The sequence below is a fragment of the Plasmodium knowlesi genome (genome assembly GCF_000006355.2).
Source record: "Plasmodium knowlesi strain H genome assembly, chromosome: 9".
Taxonomy (NCBI): Eukaryota; Apicomplexa; class Aconoidasida; order Haemosporida; family Plasmodiidae; genus Plasmodium; species Plasmodium knowlesi.
Genome location: NC_011910.2, coordinates 1,951,951 through 1,971,010, shown reverse-complemented (window position 1 = coordinate 1,971,010; position 19,060 = coordinate 1,951,951). Strand labels below are relative to the sequence as shown.

At 38.4% G+C, this 19,060-nt stretch overlaps 5 protein-coding genes across 5 annotated transcripts; 3 read left to right on the top strand and 2 right to left on the bottom strand.

Moving 5' to 3' along the window:
* Nucleotides 1–20: 20 nt before the first annotated feature.
* On the bottom strand, nucleotides 21–1,283 carry PKNH_0943600 (bicoid-interacting protein BIN3, putative; the record flags this gene model as incomplete). Its single annotated transcript, XM_002259424.1, has 1 exon — nucleotides 21–1,283. One exon carries the CDS (start codon nucleotides 1,281–1,283, stop codon nucleotides 21–23), a length of 1,263 nt encoding a protein of 420 aa, XP_002259460.1.
* A 1,783-nt stretch (nucleotides 1,284–3,066) lies between these two features.
* On the top strand, nucleotides 3,067–5,519 carry PKNH_0943500 (TMEM65 domain-containing protein, putative; the record flags this gene model as incomplete). Its single annotated transcript, XM_002259423.2, has 3 exons — nucleotides 3,067–4,929; nucleotides 5,114–5,256; nucleotides 5,492–5,519. 3 exons carry the CDS (start codon nucleotides 3,067–3,069, stop codon nucleotides 5,517–5,519), a joined length of 2,034 nt encoding a protein of 677 aa, XP_002259459.2.
* Nucleotides 5,520–5,788: 269 nt separating this feature from the next.
* On the bottom strand, nucleotides 5,789–8,513 carry PKNH_0943400 (ABC transporter B family member 3, putative; the record flags this gene model as incomplete). The annotated part of the gene is made up of 3 exons (XM_002259422.2): nucleotides 5,789–5,820; nucleotides 5,979–6,141; nucleotides 6,366–8,513. 3 exons carry the CDS (start codon nucleotides 8,511–8,513, stop codon nucleotides 5,789–5,791), a joined length of 2,343 nt encoding a protein of 780 aa, XP_002259458.2.
* A 3,607-nt stretch (nucleotides 8,514–12,120) lies between these two features.
* Nucleotides 12,121–14,983, top strand: PKNH_0943300 (dynamin-like protein, putative; the record flags this gene model as incomplete). Its single annotated transcript, XM_002259421.1, has 4 exons — nucleotides 12,121–14,363; nucleotides 14,490–14,620; nucleotides 14,789–14,835; nucleotides 14,957–14,983. 4 exons carry the CDS (start codon nucleotides 12,121–12,123, stop codon nucleotides 14,981–14,983), a joined length of 2,448 nt encoding a protein of 815 aa, XP_002259457.1.
* An 838-nt stretch (nucleotides 14,984–15,821) lies between these two features.
* PKNH_0943200 (uncharacterized protein) lies at nucleotides 15,822–16,740 on the top strand (the record flags this gene model as incomplete). The annotated part of the gene is made up of 4 exons (XM_002259420.1): nucleotides 15,822–15,882; nucleotides 16,205–16,262; nucleotides 16,405–16,479; nucleotides 16,662–16,740. The coding sequence occupies 4 exons, from the start codon at nucleotides 15,822–15,824 to the stop codon at nucleotides 16,738–16,740; spliced, it is 273 nt and encodes a 90-aa protein (XP_002259456.1).
* Between the last annotated feature and the right edge of the window lie 2,320 nt (nucleotides 16,741–19,060).

Sequence of the window (19,060 nt, the reverse complement as noted above, 5' to 3'; positions counted from 1 at the left end):
ATTGACGTAAATTTCACCTTTTATACCTTCTGATAAATACAGATAATTCTGCTGAACATGCCAGGCTTTTTCTTCCTGCCACTTGGGCCTTCTTCCCAGTTGGCGTCGAAAATCGTGCGCTCAACGAGATTCATCCTACTGCTATTTTGATAAGCCCCCTGAGCAATAGCATCGAAATTTTTATAATTCAAATTTGTCTCGTGCGTATAATAACCCCTATCACATTTTTTAACCTTGTATTTTATTTCGTTATGATACTCCAGGATGAAATGCCCTCCTTCTTTTAGCAGACTGTGGACATGATCGAAAAAGAGAATCACCTGCGCATCTCCATGGTTTAAATGTATCCACTTCAATACAGAGAAGCAAATAATTACATCATACTTTCTGTGCGCGCTTTGGAACACTTGGTCAAAAATGTTCGAGCAGGAGAAATATATATTGAAGGGGAAGACTTGCTCACAGTGGGGGGTTATTTTTTGGCCCCCCACGCCTTTGTCCATCGCCCCATCACTTTTTAACTCACCACTTTTTAACTCATCACTTTTTAATGCATCACTTTTTAACGCATGACCCTTTACCGCTTCGCCTCTTTTCCCCTCCACCGTACCCTTTCTTCCCACTTCCCGCAGAAGGTGCACCTCGAGGAAGATATCCCTCTGCATTTGCGTCAAGTTGCGATGGCGCAGGAAAAAAGGGACAAGGTGGTTCTGGCTGTTATACACTAAAACAAATTCGATGAAAAATTTCAACAAAGTAATGTTGTTATTAATGAGGTTGCAATCAATGTCAATGCCATTTACAATTCGGCACTTATATTTAAGACTAAGCAAAAAAGTGGTTACTCCACAATTGCACCCAATGTCAAGGATGTCCTTGCCATAAAAAATACCCTTCATGAGGTTGTCTACATGGGTTAATCTGTAATCATCGATAATTTCTTTCTTATCCGTCTCGACAACTTCCATCACTTTGCAAATTCTTTCATTCGCTTTGCATTGTTTATCTGCTTCTTTCGTATCCTTGACCTGTTCATCTTCCCCTTGGGTGACTCCCTCAGCTTGGGGGATTTCTTCACACTTTTTTTTCCTCTTCCAGTACCTTTCGTAAAAATAGTTTGGGTAATTGCCATGGAGGTAAATTTCCTGTCTCACCCTCTTCCCCCTCTTCCTTTTGTATATGACCTTGTCTGGTTGGACTACACCTGAGTGAGTAACCCTAAAGTGCCTCTTCAAAAATTGCAATTCCTTCTTTTCCGTCTTGCTGAAAATACAACTCGTCATTCTGTTGCGCGTCTTCACTTATGACAATTGCCTGTTTTGCCAATCGGCCGATTTTCATTTACTCTGCAGTCTGCGTCTCATCCAAAATAAATGCACACAAAGGGGAGGAACGTTCACTACCATCCTTTGTATCTCATAATGTACTAACAAATTGCTAGCTATAGCCAAAGTTAATTTTTTTTTTTTTTTTTTTTTTTTTTTTTTTTACATTTTTTAAGGGGGGATCTGCTCAATGGGGAAAAAAAAAAAAAAAAAAAAAAAAAAAAAAAAAAAAAAAAAATCCTTAAGTGGTAATTTGTTCAATGCGGCATGTGTGCTGGGCGGATGGAAGGGAGGCAAATTTTGGCATACACATGTGTGTACGTCCTGGCGATAATTTAAGAGGCTTCACACAAGCACGCTGGAAATGTTCGGTAAAATTAGCAGCTGCGAAGAAATGCGAAAAGCTCCCAGCCAAGACCTGCACACATTTGCCTAGCAATTTTCCCACCATTTTAACTCTGCCCTTTTAAACTTCCTAATATTTTAACTTTTTCACCGCTCAGGTTCTCGTGTGCCTTCCAAACTGAGGAGCATAATCCGCTATTTTCCGCACTTTACACTAAATTAATTTTACACAGCTGAGGCAATTTCCTCGTCACCCCTTTTTTTTTTTTTGATTTGTTCAAATTCAAAGGAATTCGCACTTTTACTTATCATTACTATTGCCCGCACGGAGATATGCGTCAATGTGTTTACCATTTATATAACTTCGCATGCAAATGAAGTAAAACACTTTATCGGCTTGAAAATATTCTAGGAGTTATCCACGGGGAACCTCACTTATGCCATGGAAAAGAAGGTAATCGAGGAAAACTGTGCGAATTGCAAAAAACACACTGTGTTAAGATGAGCACATGGGTATGGAAAATATGTCTGGGAGTACATTACTGCTAAGTTAAGGAGTGTACATATGGATCCCTCAATTTGGGTGCTCTCCCTGACGCGGTAAGTGACCCACTGGCAGCAGTCAAAAGAGATGAATCTCTCTAAGGTCATTACTTGGCTTTTTCCTTCGCGCAGATGAAAGAATGAAAAATGCAAAAGAGAAGAAGAAATAAATCGCGCATAAAGTGATACAAAAAAAGTACGAGAAAAATACGGACAAGTACGCAGAAAAACACATCGTAAAGCGCTCCGGAAAAAAAAAAAAAAAGGCGGAAATTTTTTCCCCTGCGTGGTCCCCTCCGCGACGCGACACATGACAGAGCATACAGTCCCTGTTGTAGAACGAAACACATTTGCCTATTTGCTTCATCTTCCAAGAGGAACACCTCATTCGTTTTTTCCCTTTTAATTAACACTTAACAGAAGAGTAAAACAGTTGTGCCATTTTGTAACGAACATATCAACATTCCACACTGCACATATGTACTGAACGTACTTTTTTTCCTGCACTTTTTTTAATTCCCCATTCCTAACGAATTCCTCTCCCATAATGGTACCTCAGCACACCATCTTTTCATGCAAACATTTGTTTTATTCATATTTTTAAATAAGAAAAAAAAAAAAAAAAAAAAAAAAAAAACGCACACAGCACATTTTAACATTTTTTTTTTTTTTTTTTCCCCCTTAAGGAAATACATTTAGCATTGTATTTTCCAAATCCACCGCGCTACTACAACGTCATATGCATAAGCGTATACGTACATATTTATATGAGTCTGTTTTTTTTACCCCCGATTCGTCCCTCTCTTCCCGTTGTTGCATTTACTCCAATCACACTGCCTCGCTCGCCAAGAAAATGTGTGTCCAACATTTATCCCGCCGTCTATCGAATAGCAACTCCTTTTTCCTACAACAGAAAAGGAGAAATCTCATCGCACTACACAATTCAGCGATAAATAATTTCCTTAAAAAATCTTTAAGCTGCAAGGTGCGTTTCAATCAGCACCATCCGCGCCGGCAGTTCACTCAATTAAGTAATTTTTCCAATTTAAAAAAAAACGTGAAATATGTGTACAGCTTCCGCTCCACGGAACAAAAAAATGTATTTCTCGAAAAGTGTTTTTTTCACCTAACCCCCAAGTATCACTTACAAAGTCAGATAACAAGATCCCTTAAAATAAAGCAAAGCATTCATTTGATTAGGAGAAAGAAAAGGAAGGAACATCGAAACTATTATAAGTATGGGATAGCGGCCAATCACAAAAATGGGAATTCATCACAATCAGTTTTTCAGGTAGGGGAATATTCACAACAGAGGAACGGCAGGGCAGAGGGAAAACAACTGATGAATCAAAATATTCATTCTGCCCGACATACTTTTTCTGGACACAACATAACCCGGGAAAGGCACACTCAATGCCGATGGAGCACCAACGCTAGCTCATTTCACACGAAAATAATCAAACGTCCAAGGGGTGCAAAATTGAGGAGTTCCCATCTGATGGGTAGAATAACGAGAAGGATCAGACACGTTGAAACGTCGAAGGAGGATGGGAATTTCCCCTCCAGTGGGCAATCGCCTGTGCACCTTGAACAGAATACGAAGGCGCGTGAACGTGATCAGCCAAATGGTGAAGACACGTACGTGAAGGAAAAAGGAGCAAGTTGCGAAATTAACAAAAATGAAACGAATCCAAATGAGCATGTGGGAAACTCACCCCCCAAAGCACAAAACAAAGGGGACCACACAAACAGAAGCAAAAAGAACGACAAACAGGTTACAAAAAAGGGAGACTACTACAGCTGCAAAGATGCTGAAAAAACGTTTGAAGAAAAATCCCACGAAAAGGGAGAAATGAATATAAAGAGGCACGACTTAATCTTAGTAGCCCTCTCAGGGTGCATTCCATTTATCTGTTTCGGCTTTGTTGATAACTCCTTTATGATTATAGCAGGGGATTTATTTGATTCTACCTTCTGCGTTTTTCTAGGATTCAGCACCTTGGCTGCAGCAGGCTTGGGAAATCTAACGAGCGATGTTTTAGGAATCTTCATTGGAGGGTACATAGAAAAAATAATCGTCTATATAGGATTCCCCAGAATAAATTTAACTAATAAACAGCTTAAAATGAATAGAACGAGACGTTATTACTATATAGGAAGTGCCATAGGAATAGCAGTAGGGTGTCTACTAGGCATGATTCCTCTTCTCTTTATCGATAGTAACAAATTAGAAGAAAAAAAAAAAAGACAGAAAAAAAAAAAAATAAATAATAAAATTATCAATGTGGATAAAACTCTCTTCCAATTGGTTTCCACTCAGCTTCCAAACTTTCTTAATTCAAATTATGCTTTTTTATTTGTTCTTGATGAAGGCGCTCGCAATTTTTATTCTATGGTTAATACCACCATTGTACGGTTACCCCTTGATGAGGACATCATTGGTCATGTATATAAAAAGGGAAAACTTATCAACTACGAAAGTGGCAGCCTCATGAAGAATTTTTCTCATTCGTATAAGCCCAGTACGCAGAGGGATGAAGTCCGGGAAAATTTACTTGAGAACGGGGAGGCAAAACTATCCATCCCAGGGGGCGCACCAGAAGATTGTATGAACAGTGAAAATTCTCTGCATTTTCTCAAAAACCAGAACTTCTACATCAACGGAAAGAGAATTGATGTCCACCAGGTCATTGCGGCACCGGTGTTTGCCCTAGATGTAAGTGGAGAGCGCCCCCCACACCCAAACACACACCCAAACACACATACATACACACATACATACATACATACACACACACACACACACAGAGTGTACGTGCATTGGCATATATTCAACTGGCCCCATAACCACAGGTGCAACACCACACCCATTCATTTTTCCTTTGTATCCCTCGTCTCAGGAATCTATTAAAGCTGTCGTGGTAGCTCTCAACGCAAAGGATAACGTTTCCTTCTCCGAAAAAGACGCCCAGTTCCTCAGCATGTTCTGCTCGCATATATCGCAGGAGCTGGAGGAAGCCAAGGGGCTGGACGGAACCCTAAGGTGAGCAAACATAGTTAAATGATCCCCGAAATGAACCTCAAACGAAACAAAAATATGCCTCAAATATGTCCCTAATTGGACTTTAAAATGAGAAAAGAGTTACATAGAAAGTTTCAAAAGTAGCATCATGGAAAGTATGACCATGTTATAACACCCCCCAAAAGGTGGTAGTTCATTTTTTTTTTTTTTTTTTTCTATTCTCTTTTTTCCTCCTTCTTACCCTATTCATTTTCAGGCTGTGCAAAAAAATAGTATACGACTAAAAAAAAAAATGGAAGATGGAAGTCGGAAGGTTTTTCAAAATGGTAAGGGCGATTTGTCATAGGACATGTCAAAGGGTGTCCCATACGACTTTCTGAATGCGCCTTCCACGTCTTCGAATTTTTACGCCCCTCCATGATACTTTATGGCCCTTTTTTCAAGTACTTCCCATGGGCAAAGTATCAACTAGGAGAAATTCCAATGTTAATGATAATGCACACACTGACAGTGGCGCCATTTATCACCTTCGCAAACTTCCCCGTTCAACACACTAAACATTTTTTTGTCTGCTTATGTACCCCTCTGTAAAAAAAAAAAAAAAAAAAAAAAAAAAAAAAAAAAAAAACGCGCACTATTTAAACGAACGTCGCAGCGAATACTTTACTACCACGGAACGTCGCCCCCGATTCACGCACAAATAATGGCAGCGCAAAAAAAAAAAAATGCCCAGAGAGACTTACCCTTCAGAACGAAAATGTTGTCTGCCAAGTCCAAGTTGGCCTTCTTATGTGTTATTCGAATTATAGTTAAGTCTTTAAAAAGCGAGTTCTGTCTTATGTTTTGGAAAATGACTCGTTCATTGTCCTTGTCCACGGCTGAGGTGGACTCATCCAAGAGGAGGATCTGCAAGGTAGAGGGTAAAACAAATGAACGGTTTTGGAATAAAAAAAAAAAAAAAAAAAAAAAAAAAAACACCCACACCGAGTTAATCGAAAAAAAAAAAAAAAAAAAAAAAAAAAGAAACGAAACGAAACGAAGAAAATAGTTAAAAAAAAAACTAACTAGCTGAGTGTCTAGCTAAAACAGCCCACTATTACCAACTAGATAAAAAGAAAATAAGTACGTACCTTCGGATTCCTAGCTAACGCTCTAGCTATACAAATTTTCTGCTTTTGAGAAGAGGTTAGCAATTCAGTCCTATTAGAAATAATCGTTTCGTACCTCTTCCTCAGTCTGCTTATATACTCATGACAAGTACAACACTTAGAAATATTAATTAAATCAAGCATGTCAAAATTGGTGTAATCGTCTGTGATCCCGTAAGTAAGATTTTCCTTTATCGTTCCTTTAAGTAGTTTCCAATCCTGTTGGACATACGAAAATTTGTTCATAATTTCTCTTCCCGTATAATGGCTAATTGGCTTATTGTAAAGGTATACTTTTCCCTTGGAGGATTTGTAAAAATTTAGCATCAACTTTAGTAGCGTTGATTTTCCTCCTCCACTTTTTCCCAGTATGACATTATTCGTGTTTTTTAAAATTTTAAAATTAAGATTTTTCAAAACGTAGTTGTTTGTATTTTTGTATTTGAAGAAGACATTCTTGAATTGCAGCACCACGTCGGATTCGCTACTTTGGTCGGTTCTATCTATGTGTAAAGCGAATTGATTTCCAGGTGCATTGTTAGGAATGCGGCAACTGTCCAAGTAGGAGGAGTTACTGTCAGATGGTTGAATGTACCCCGGCCCAGTCTGCACTCGCTCCTTAATCAGCCCGATGATGTGGCGATACTGATTCACAATGTCGCATATATCGATGTAGTAGTCCAAGATATCAATATAAGAGTAAATATTATTTATGTAAAAGAAAAAAGAGGTGAAGGTATTCCTGTCAATTTCTTTTCCCCTTAAGAGGCTCTCCCCCTTGATCAGTATTAATACATATGTTACTAAAATAAAAAGCTTGCTCATCACCATGTGGATAAGGTTAAAACGCTCCTTCTTAATTTGAAGGCCCAGAATGTCACTTAAGGACTGAGAATATTTACTGCACTCATACAGTTCAGTACTGAAAAGTTTTATAACATTAATATTGTTCAATGCTTCCAGCGATATTTTAGTGTTTCTGCTTTTCTCCCTGTTTATGAATTTTATCCTCCTCCTCTTGAGTTTTGTCGAAATGATCGTAAGAACAGACGAAATGAAGAAGCAACTTATAATGACTGACGATAACTTATAATTCAAGTAAAACATATATGCAAAGTTAAATATGATAGAAAAAAAGTTCCTTATGAATGGGTTTATATAATATGGGATGATGTCTGCAAAGTCGTGTGCTTGCAATGTTACCTTGTTCACAATTTCGCTATGATCCATTTGGTCATAGTATTCATTGTCCTTATTGATATAAACTTGGAACAAGAGTTTTTTCACTTCCTTTAGGGAGTCTGAACTGGTGATCATGAAAATGTAGTTGCGTAGCGCGCACAAACTCATGTTAATCACTCTTACCAAAATACAATTCAGTAGGAGGCGCCCAAATTTATCGAATCTTCTGTTTGATACATGTTGGAATATCAAATTATCACACCGAGGTATTATGATACTAATAATTGCGCTATTTATCATCACAAAAAATGTTAAAAAAATTATTTTTTTTTTACACAAGACATTTTTACATACCCACAAAAAATTCAACATGTTATCTTCTTCCAGAAACTTGTTCATCTGGTCTACATATTTGTTCATTCCTTTTTTTATTTTGTTAAAAAAAAAAGACACACAATTTTCTGCACGCCCTCCTGTTGGTCCCTCTTCGCATATAGCGCTGCTTGTCCCTTTTTTCATTTGACAACAAAGGTGAGCTCCTTTAAAGTTTATGCCTAGCTTCGCCCTATATTTTTCATTACCAAATATTGTTCTCTGAGAACTACGCGTCGTTGCTAAGTTCTCCCTCCCCCAAACATTTTTTTGCAACAGAAACGTGAACTTCTGGTAGCCATTTAGATGTCTCACCCTCGGCCCTCCACTCGGTAACGCGCTCCTGAAATCATCCCTATTCCGGGCTACACCACATAAGGGGGCATCTCCCAGCCGCTCTAGTTTGGTCTTCCTCCTATTCGTTACTACTTTAAAGCGTTTCTTCCTTTTCACCTTGGTGTTGTATCCCCGTATGGTTTCCTTCTTCACCAAGCTACCATTCTTGGCGTTCACTATTTTAGTCATTACTGGTAGTAGAACCCAAAACAGGACCAACACGATGGGACATTTCCGCATCTTCTTATCCAACACGGCTGATTTTTCCTTATCATTTTGTCATCCCCTTTTTCCTTTTTCCTTCTTTCTTCTTTTTTTTTTCTCATAACATGTTGACATTCCACACATGGGTAACCGAATATATATATATGTACACCCTACGGAAAAAAAAAAAAAAAAAAAAAAAATTCCCAAATTACCTTGTCCTATAAAAAGGTCATTTCGTCATGTCAGCCATTCATACGTTTAATTTTTCTATTTTTCTCCTCTCGCTTTGGAGGATCTGCAGTCGAGGGTGTGGGGGGGGTACAACAAAGTACACAAAATGAAGAGGAACCCTCTAACCCAATAGAAAAAGCTACCAACACTGCACAACAGAAGGTATCTTCAATTTGTTAGCGGCAATCACATATTAGAGACCAGCCAACTCCCCAGCGGTGGCTACAAAAAAAAAAAAAAAAAAAAAAAAAAAAATTCCTCTTCAGAGAAGACTCTACCGACATGGCCGCATATCGCTACACCCAATAATGGCTGATCCTGCTACATGTTACAATGAAAAGTGAGAGGAAAGGAATTTAACCTCTCATCCTCGTAAATCACAACAACATTCTTCTTTTATTGCAAAAAAATAGGGGAGAAGTTTCGCTATGCGTGTACACCCCAGTACGAGTGACGGAACGCAGGGATGCATAACACGCACTGTGGATGAACACTGCAACTGTGTCTCCTTCGTAAACAAATCAAACGCACTGGGCGAGCTTCTAAAAATACCAACAAAAAGAAGTGCCTTTTTACACGTATTAATGGGGGATCCCCCTGAAGAGCATTTTCTCCCCAAGGCCCTAACCTATTCGTCATGACAAAGAACCACTGCAGGTGCACGTGGCGAAGGGGCACAACGGTCAATTAGTACAATTTAGGGGAGAAGGGAACTTCAGATTTTTTTTTTTTTTTTTTTTTTTTTTTCCGCACACCTATACCGACACATATACATCAACACGATGAGAAAACAGATTGGTAAAAGTGACAACCCCCAATGGGGAAAAACTTTGCATCATTTGAAGAAAATATTTTGACCATTCATCGGGTCGAACTCTTCCGATGATACTTCACACCCCCATTGTGTTGTTCTCACAATAAGCAATCAATCACAGTAGTGAGGTTGAATGGAAAATGTAAGACACAATTATATTATAACTTCCAATGGTTTCAAAAAGATGAGCCCATTTTTTAAGGACAAAAGTAGGAGCATTTTAGGAATGAATGCAGCGTCAAGGAAAATGATTACAACTTCGATAAGGGGATAACAGTTTAATCCTTTTTTTTTTTTACTCAAAATAAAAACGCAAAAATGAGCAGACGGTTTATTTTCGCCAATTTGAGGGGATCTTCTCACGTTGCACAGATATTTTGTTTTTTCATCCTACCGTACTGCGCTGTTTTGTGCACTTGTCCTAAGTGTTTTCTTCAGAGTGCCTTTTCCGATATCTCCCCCCCCCTTCCACGTGGGGGAAATAAGAAGGAAGAAAGGAGGGGGGGGTTGTATATCCCTGCAAGGGGGGATTCATATTACGAAAGAAAACAATAACCAAAAAGCAACCGCGTCAAAGGGGAAACAATTCTGTATCTCCATAAAAAGTGACCAGTATTCCCTTTCAAATAACGGTGCGTGAATTTCTTCTGATCAAATTGTATATTTTGTCATTCCTCTTTCCTCCATCAAGGCGCATAATCCTTTTATATGCCTCCCTTGAAGAGGTGCTCGAGGAACCACCCCTATTTGTATGAAGAACCTACTGGTAATTTTTTATCCAATTGGAAAAAGCATATATATATATGTATTGGCCCTTGCCTTTTTTAGGGGAGGCACCTTTTTGTGTGGGGGAAATGCCGGGTGGAATAAAATTTGAGAAAACCGTGCCGATAAATTGTGTACAGGGGGAATTTTGCCACCACAAAAAACTAAACCAAACAAAGCACACCATATGTTCATTTTTCCTTTACCTTCTACTCGAAACACCAAAAAGTTGCAGCGTATTAGAGGCGCCACAATTTACAAGTTTTAACATGTGAATAAATGTAGGATCAAATTTTCGACTCCGCCAAAGCGTTCCCGTCAAATATGGTAAATTAAAACACTCGTATAAATGGGAACCCTAATATTATATGTATTAAGGGAAGAGAAAGGGAAAAAAAAATATATATATATATACATATATACATATATATGTCATGTATGTGCACGAGTACATGTACGTATTTTATGTACGTGTGACCTATCGGAGGCTTACAGCACACCATTCGTGATTAAATTTTTTTTTTTTCATTGTTTCCTCTTTCAATTTTTCATATTCAAAATTCTCATGGGTTCATTCATGCGAATTGAACCTTTTAGAGTTTACCCATTAGAATAGCGGCCTTACCGTAAACTCAAATTTTCCCGTTTTTTTTTTTTTTTTACTTATTTTTTTACCATTCATTGAACATTTTGCCATTTTTCAGTATCCTCGAAATTTACCACTTCATATAATATAACGAGGTAAGGAACATCCGCCTTGTGCCAGAGCACTAAACTGGACGAAGTACCTAAAAACAATATTAGTATCCCCCTTGGGGGTGCATACATAGGTGGTACATTCAACCCATGCTTCTCCTATATGGCTTCCTTACACCTGTTTTATACGCACGTTCTCTACGCATACATTTATCTACCCTCCCCCCGCTTGCACGTTTATAAAAGTATACAAATAATGCATACCTGCGATGCCCCCCAACTATGAGAGGGAATGCTCCTAATAGACATGATCAGTGTATGCAATACATCGCATGAGCGTTCCTTTGTTATTTCTTCCTTATTCCGTTTCTTTTTCTTTTTTCTTTTTTCTTTTATTTTTTTTTACCTTTGTCACAACGTGGGAATAGTTGGCACATTTTTACAAAGTGCGGTCTTCCGAAAATTCCAGGAATGTACACACCTTTTCGCATTTTACCTCCCCCCCCCGCAAAATAAAACAGACCAGTTGCTTATCTGCTAGGCTGACTGGTCATGATCTTTTTGCTCGCTACGTATGTGCGAATGGGTGTGTGCAATCCCAATTTGCGTAGCGTTTTTCCCGTAGCTTGGCGCATTTTTCTGTGCCCTTTTGTGGCAATCTTTTCGCTAATATTTCGCCAACTTTTCGCCAATTTTTCGTCAACTTTTCGCAAATATATGCCAGCATTGGGCTAATATTTTTTGCCATTTTTTTTTTTTTTTTTGCCAATTGATCGGTTCCCCACGATTATCGTTTTTGAAAGTGCCACGCTTGCCAGTACGAAGTTGCACACTTGACGCAGTACGCCTAAAAAAAAAAAAAAAGGAAAAAAAAAAAAAAAGTTCGTATAGTGTACCTCCAAGCATTTATTTATACCTGCACAAGCGGGAGGAACGAAGAGGGTTATAAAACAGATTTGGTAAGGAGGGGCTCCTTTCAACGAAGTGACATAGCGAAATCCCATTTTTACCAAATCTCACCATACACGTTTGACCAGACCCTGAAGAGCAGGGACCACTATTGATACCCAGAGAAAGAGTAAGCATTACTACGCTGGAGCATCACCAACGTTATCGTAATCATCATTGCCAACCATGGAGTCGAGCATGTACAACAACCTGCGGAAGCTAATCACCGTGATCGACGAACTGAGGGATATTGGACTGCAGAAGTACATCAACCTGCCGAGAATATGTGTGGTAGGTACGCAGAGCAGCGGCAAGAGCAGTGTGCTCGAATCAATAGTCGGGCTGGATTTCCTCCCCAGAGGTGAAGGTATAGTCACCAGGAGGCCCATAGAATTCAGGCTCATCCACATAAAGGAAGATAGCGAAATTAAACACTGGGCCATATTCGAAGATGATAAAAGTAAAAAGTTCACAGATTTTAACAAAGTAAGGGAGCACATAAACAACTTAACGGATGAACTAGCTGGAAAAAATAAAGGAATTATAGATGAGCCAATTGTACTGAATATATACTCGACTAGTTGCCCAGATTTATCACTCATAGATCTTCCGGGGATTACAAGAGTACCTCTTAAAAATTCTGATCAGACAGATGACATCGAAAGGCTAACAAGAGAAATGGCATTTCGTTATGTCAAAGACCCCAGGACAATTATCTTGGCCGTGTTACCAGCCAATGCAGATATGTCAACAAGTGATGCTTTACAAATAGCGAGGAAGGTTGATCCAAAAGGGTTGAGAACGATAGGTGTAATTACAAAAATTGATTTAATGGACAAAGGAGCGGATGCAAGTAAGATGTTAATGAATGATGAAATTACCCTCCGGTTAGGTTACACAGGAGTGGTAAACAGATCTACAGCAGACATTAAAAGTGGAAAATCAATAGCCCAATCGTTGAAGGACGAATTAAAATTTTTCCAAAACCATCCAGTGTATAAGAAGTTACCTCCAACACTTTACGGTACCACATCACTAACGGATAAATTAACTAAAGTACTTCTCAGACATATCAAAAATTTTCTCCCTGATATTAAAATCGAAATAAATGATAAAATAAGGCTCATTAATGACAAGTTGTATGAACTAGGAACCAACGTGCCCCTGGACGCAACGAAAAAGACTCAGCTCCTATGGTCCATGATTACAGATTATTGTGAAATATTTAAAAATACATTAAAGGGTAAATATGATAAGAGGTTACAGGTTTTTATAGAAAATAATGACATAATTTGTGGACTCAAAGTAAGAAGCATTTTTAACGAATTCTTGGATGAATACGTAGGAAAAAATGTAACAAGCGAACTTACTGATAACGATATTGATGATGCCATATGTTTACATGAAGGAGATAGTTTGCCAGGTTTCCCTTCCCCCGATACATTTGAATTCTTAATTTTACCACATCTAAAAAAAATTAACGCACCAGTATTTCACTGTCTAGATAAAGTTACTCAGACCTTAGAAATATTATCACAAAAAATAGCCAATCGAGTTTTAGCAAGATTTCCGAAATTATCTGAACAGGTCCTAGATCTATCTCAAACAATACTCCTCAGGGAAAAAGAAAACACACATAATATACTAGAGAATTTTATCGACGCAGAAACCAATTATCTCTTCACGAACGATTCTTCCTACCTGATAGAACACGGAAGTATAATTAATGCCAATGAAGATGATCCAAACAACGAAAGTACAACTCAAGATTTTAATTCTCAACAAAGGTTACAAAACAAAAGACAACAATCCAATATCTCCAACTCAAATATAGATAATAATAATATGCAAAGTAAGTACTACTCTAATATGATGAGCGACCAAGAGTATATCACTGGTAAAGCTGCAAAGTTTGTTAGCACAGCTCAAAAATCGGTTATGAATATGTGGAACGCAAAAGAAAAAAAAAAGACCAGATACAATGCTCAGTTTATTCAAGAAATCAGACGAAGGTTAGATTGTTATTTTAACATTGTCCTACGCAATGTTAGAGATAGTGTCCCCAAAATTATCGGTTACTTCCTCATTAGGAAATTACAAGAAAAAATGCAATTTGAGTTATATTCTGATTTAAACAGTGAGCAGAAGTTATACGATCTGTTAAATGAGCCTCCTCATGTTGTTAAGGAAAGGGAACACCTCAATAGGCAGCTGGATATTCTCAAAAAAGCAAATCAGGTTCTCATGAAGGATCCCAATATCACCTCCATCAACTTGGATCTCTTTGACGCCAATTATGAACAGGACCTAATCGAATTCCAGAAAAGCTTAAAAACGAACAATGTGCAATCTGCAGCCCAGACATACAAGCAAACCATCAGCTCCTCACAAGGCAGCATGCACAGCATGGGCGATGGTCCTTCCATCAGGTACATGCGACCTCTCCACACGGGGGATTTCATCACAGGGGAAATTTCTCTTCACATATTCCATCCACCTATTAATACTTATCCTTACTCCGCCCCCCCCCCCCCTCCTCCCTTTTACCAACTCAGCAAACGTAACCCAATGATGCAAAACAGGAACGCCTCTCCCACCTCGATGAATTCAAATACCATGAAATCCAGCGGCATGATGAATCAGAAGATGCCCTCCTCGACCTACATGCAACAGAATCTGCTGAACGGTAAATACGCCAGGGTTCAAATATAGCACTTGGCATTATTCGCACCAAAATTAATTGCGATATATCACAGTAGGTGTGAACTAACGTAATGCCTTGCGCTTATGCCTTCAAGCTTCCCCCACCATTACACCACGTTCGCACTATTTTGTCGTTCCTTCCTCCGTGCAGATTCCAAGGGAAAGCATTTATTCGAAAAGGAGCCCATGAAAAAAAAGGTAACAACTTTGAACTGTAAAACATATATAAGGGGGTGCAGCACATATATATTCGTACATATACATTTAACCATTGCTCATGTTGTGAAAATGCCCCCCAATTCGGTTACCTTCCCTTTAGGTGCAGTACAATCCTCTGTTTGATTAGTCCAACGAGACACACCCCTGATTGAAGTCGCATCCGATAAAAAACCATCCCGTACCCCCGTCCAGCCCATCGTATTATACAAATTTGTACAGCTGCATATATGAACGGTTCTTTTATATATATTTTTTTGCATCCCCCCCCATTTTATCTACACTTTTGCTTAATTTGGATAAACCATTTATTAAACTTCCTTTCGTTTCGTTTCGCTTTTTTTTTTTTTTTTTTTTTTTTTTTTTGTAAAAATTTTGTGTGTAAAAATTAGCGAATGTTAATGTACCACTGAGCAGCGGCACAAACATATAAAAACGCGTTCCACACGAGTTCATGCTTTTCCATGTAGTTTAAAAATAAAAAATAGTGCCTCTCCTTGTACCAACGCCATATGCATATATAGTACCCTCCTTCACATCATAGCGGCATGTGCGCATTCCACGTCCTTGCATACGTTCAGTCCGCTTTTTAATTCCCCCATTTTATGATAAAAAAAAAAAAAAAAAAAAAAAAAAAAAAAAAAATGATGAACTATAGTCATGTCAACATGTTGGCATGTTTTTACGTGGCAACATATTGACAGGGTAAAAATTAAAAAAAAAAAAAAAAGAAAAAAAATTCCCCCCCATTTTTAAACTCTAAATATAGAAAGGCGAAGTAAAGCCAAGTAATGTAAAATGTAAAATAATTTTTTAAACGTATAAAGGAAAAATAATATAGAAAAAAAATCTGCCGCTCGTGCACAACGAACGAATACTCAATGAATTATCCATAACACATAACAACATTTTCTGTTTGAGGGGGGGAACCAATTCCTATTCTAGTAACGTGAAATGTTTTGCGAAAAATGCCATGTGAAAAGTGCGAAAAGAAGCTGAAAAAGCTTCCAACCCCGGACGTAAAGAAGAGTAATGTTTTTTTTTTTTTTTTTTTTGACACATGCGTCCTCTTTCCTCATTGCGCATTAAGCAGTTAAAAGTGTGTCGAGAAAGGGGACCTCATCGATAAATAAATATAAGTATATATCTACATGTGCACAAAATTTTATGCTTATTTCCGTTACATCCCCACACATCGATGAGTCATATTCTCGGCGCTCTTCAACAGAACTATGGCGCCATAAAGACCCCCCCCCTTTAAGATGAACAAATTACATTTCCTAAAAATAATACATGTGCAACTTGTCCCCAAGAAAAAAAATAATTCACGCAAATGCATTTTTCTCGACAGGCTCAAGCAGGTCTTATGGAGGGAATAAACTGCTAGAGTACAAAAACAACAAGCAAAAGTATGTCGAATCGAATTGCACAAACTTGCGTCTTCCTTCCTCGCTCTTAACCTACACAACTGTTTTTCATTTTAAGTGTGCACTTTTAGAGCTGTAACTTTTGGCTTTTTCATTTTTCATTTTCCCTTTTTCCTTCCATTAGATTTAACCCCAACAAGAGCAAGTGCAAAAAGTGCAACAGCCAACTGCACTTTGATGGAAAATACTGTTCTACATGGTTAGTCACTTAGAGGGCCCAAACATGACACGTGTATCCGCATGTACGCATATCTATCTACATGCACTCATCTTTGATGGGTCTATCCGTTATCTTAATTTCCATGTGTCAGTACCACGTCCATCCTCAAAGGGGATCCCCACCTTCCTTGCATGCCCCCCTTTTTATAACCCCTTTTTTAGCGCCTACAAATTGGGTAAATGCCATTTGTGCGGAAAAACCATATCGGACAACTCGGCCCACAACATGTCCATCATTTAGATCCACCTGGCGCATCAGAAAATCATGCCGGAAAAAGCGCCAACACAAGAATATAGGAATACAAGCATCCTTGGGGGAAAGGAAAAATTTGGAGTAGTTACCCCCCTAAATGGGTTCCAAACTACACAATATGTGCAACAGGAAATTATTCCCTTCCCCATAAAATGACCATACCTGAAAATGTACATGTATATTCATATATGGGAAATTGCTTTGACGGAGATAATACATTCAATATACCCCTTCTTAGTACATTTCCTCTCCCTTTTTTTTTTTTTTTTTTTTTTTTGTAAGATCCTTTTTTCGATTACTTTTTTGTGTTACAACCCCCCAAAACCCCTTCAAATGATAAGCAAATGCGTAGCCATAATCTGACATGTCATTGTGATCAGATCTGCTTTAAATACGCAAATGAGCCAAGGGATGAACAGATTCTTCCCTTTCGAAAATCTCAGTATTCACATGGGGGCATGTAATGATACTTTGCATGTGCACTGTGTAGTGTATGTGTTCAGCATATCTCTTACGTTTGCACACATTTCTGTGGGGTATTTACATCTCAGATAATGCAAAATACAAGAGTAAGAGAAACGTACGTTCTGTGTGACCCTGCATTGGAACACATAACAGAATAGTAAGGAAAATATGTTCTTGTTCTCTTGTTCTTCTTTTGCGTACGCATGGTGTTTCTTCCCCCCTTTGTCACTTAACTTTGTCCCCATTCCCTTCCCACCGCATCGTATCGCATCGCGTTGCTTTGTTTGATCTGTCGATTCGTTGCTTGAGAGACCCTGATGAAATTTCCACCTTGAAATGACGGGATGGCATCGCATAACGCCTTTTTTTACAAGAGAACATTTCCACACTGACAAAATAATAAGCGGACGCAATTATTACCATTTTATGGAATATGGCGCGCGAAGGGAACCGAACATGAGAGGAAATGCGCCAAGGGAAAATCAGCACTTGTGTGAAGAGGCAATAGGAGAAAATCGACCCATCACACAGATGGTTAGTTGCGCAATCGAGCAGATTCCAAAATAGGTCATATGACAAACTCACAATTACACCAACGCGCATCAATGCTCCCAGCGTTCATCACATATGAAAAATTCAGCTGGAATTTTCCAAGAAAAAGAAGATCACAAACTATACATGGTCTTTGCAATCAATACATTTAGTTCCGATCACATATAATTCTGGGAAAAGTTACCACCCGCCCGCATTTAAATGTTGTCTTCGGTTTTTAAAATAGCAAACAGAGTGCACTGTATAGCAGTGAATAACAACAGGGTAAATGAGTTAAAAATATGTGCTACGAGGGGGGGGGGAAATTAAAATGGAAAATAGGAAAACGGAAAATAGAAAAACGAAAAAGTGGAAAAATGCAAATGAGAAGAAAAGCTAAGTTTGAAAAAATGCAACTTCCCATAGCAGTGTTCATAAAGAAAAAAAAAAAAAAAAAAAATGGCATGTCCAGTCCAGCAAGGAAAACTTTACACACTTTTGCAGAAATTGTCAATGTGAAAAAAATGAAAAGATAGTGGTATACATTTGTTTGTCCTTTTACACGAAGCAGAATATCTGCACACCCACCAATACGCTTTCACATCCGTCCATATGTTCCTTTCATTCACCCATATATGTTTTCCCATCCATCCATACGCTTTTACACCCGTCATTGCATACGGCCCATGCAGGCACTGTGTAATAATTGCAACAATTCAGACAAATGCTCAGAAACCATATCCGTGCGAAATGCCGTGTGTATAAATTGCCTTCATTTATGTATCACCATATGAATGGGTGATTGGATGAATACACATTTGCCCATATACAGACACGCATATATATTTGTACTCTTGCGCATATGTGTGTACTTTCGACCATATATGTACACACGTACACGCTTACACACATGTGCACCTGAGCGTAGGTTACCATCGCACCTTCAACGCCATGCCAACGCTTTTCTACATGCTAAATGAAACAGAGACGTAGTATCAGCATTAATCTGAAGATTGATATAAATGTTTCACGTCGTAACCACCAACAGATGCGAGCGCGAAAAAGAAAAAGAAAAACATACTATGAATCCATAACATTCACGAGTGAAAAGTAAAAAACAGAAAATGAGAAAAAGTGAAATATACAAATTTATCCATATTACCTCGTTTACACATTCTAAAGCATAAGTTTTCCTTTTTTTTTTTTTCGACACCAATAACTATTTTTATATCTGAATACACACATGTGTTCTTCCGCTCACATTTCACAAGTTAAGAAAGTAACATCCTACATAACATCGTGCGATGTTTTT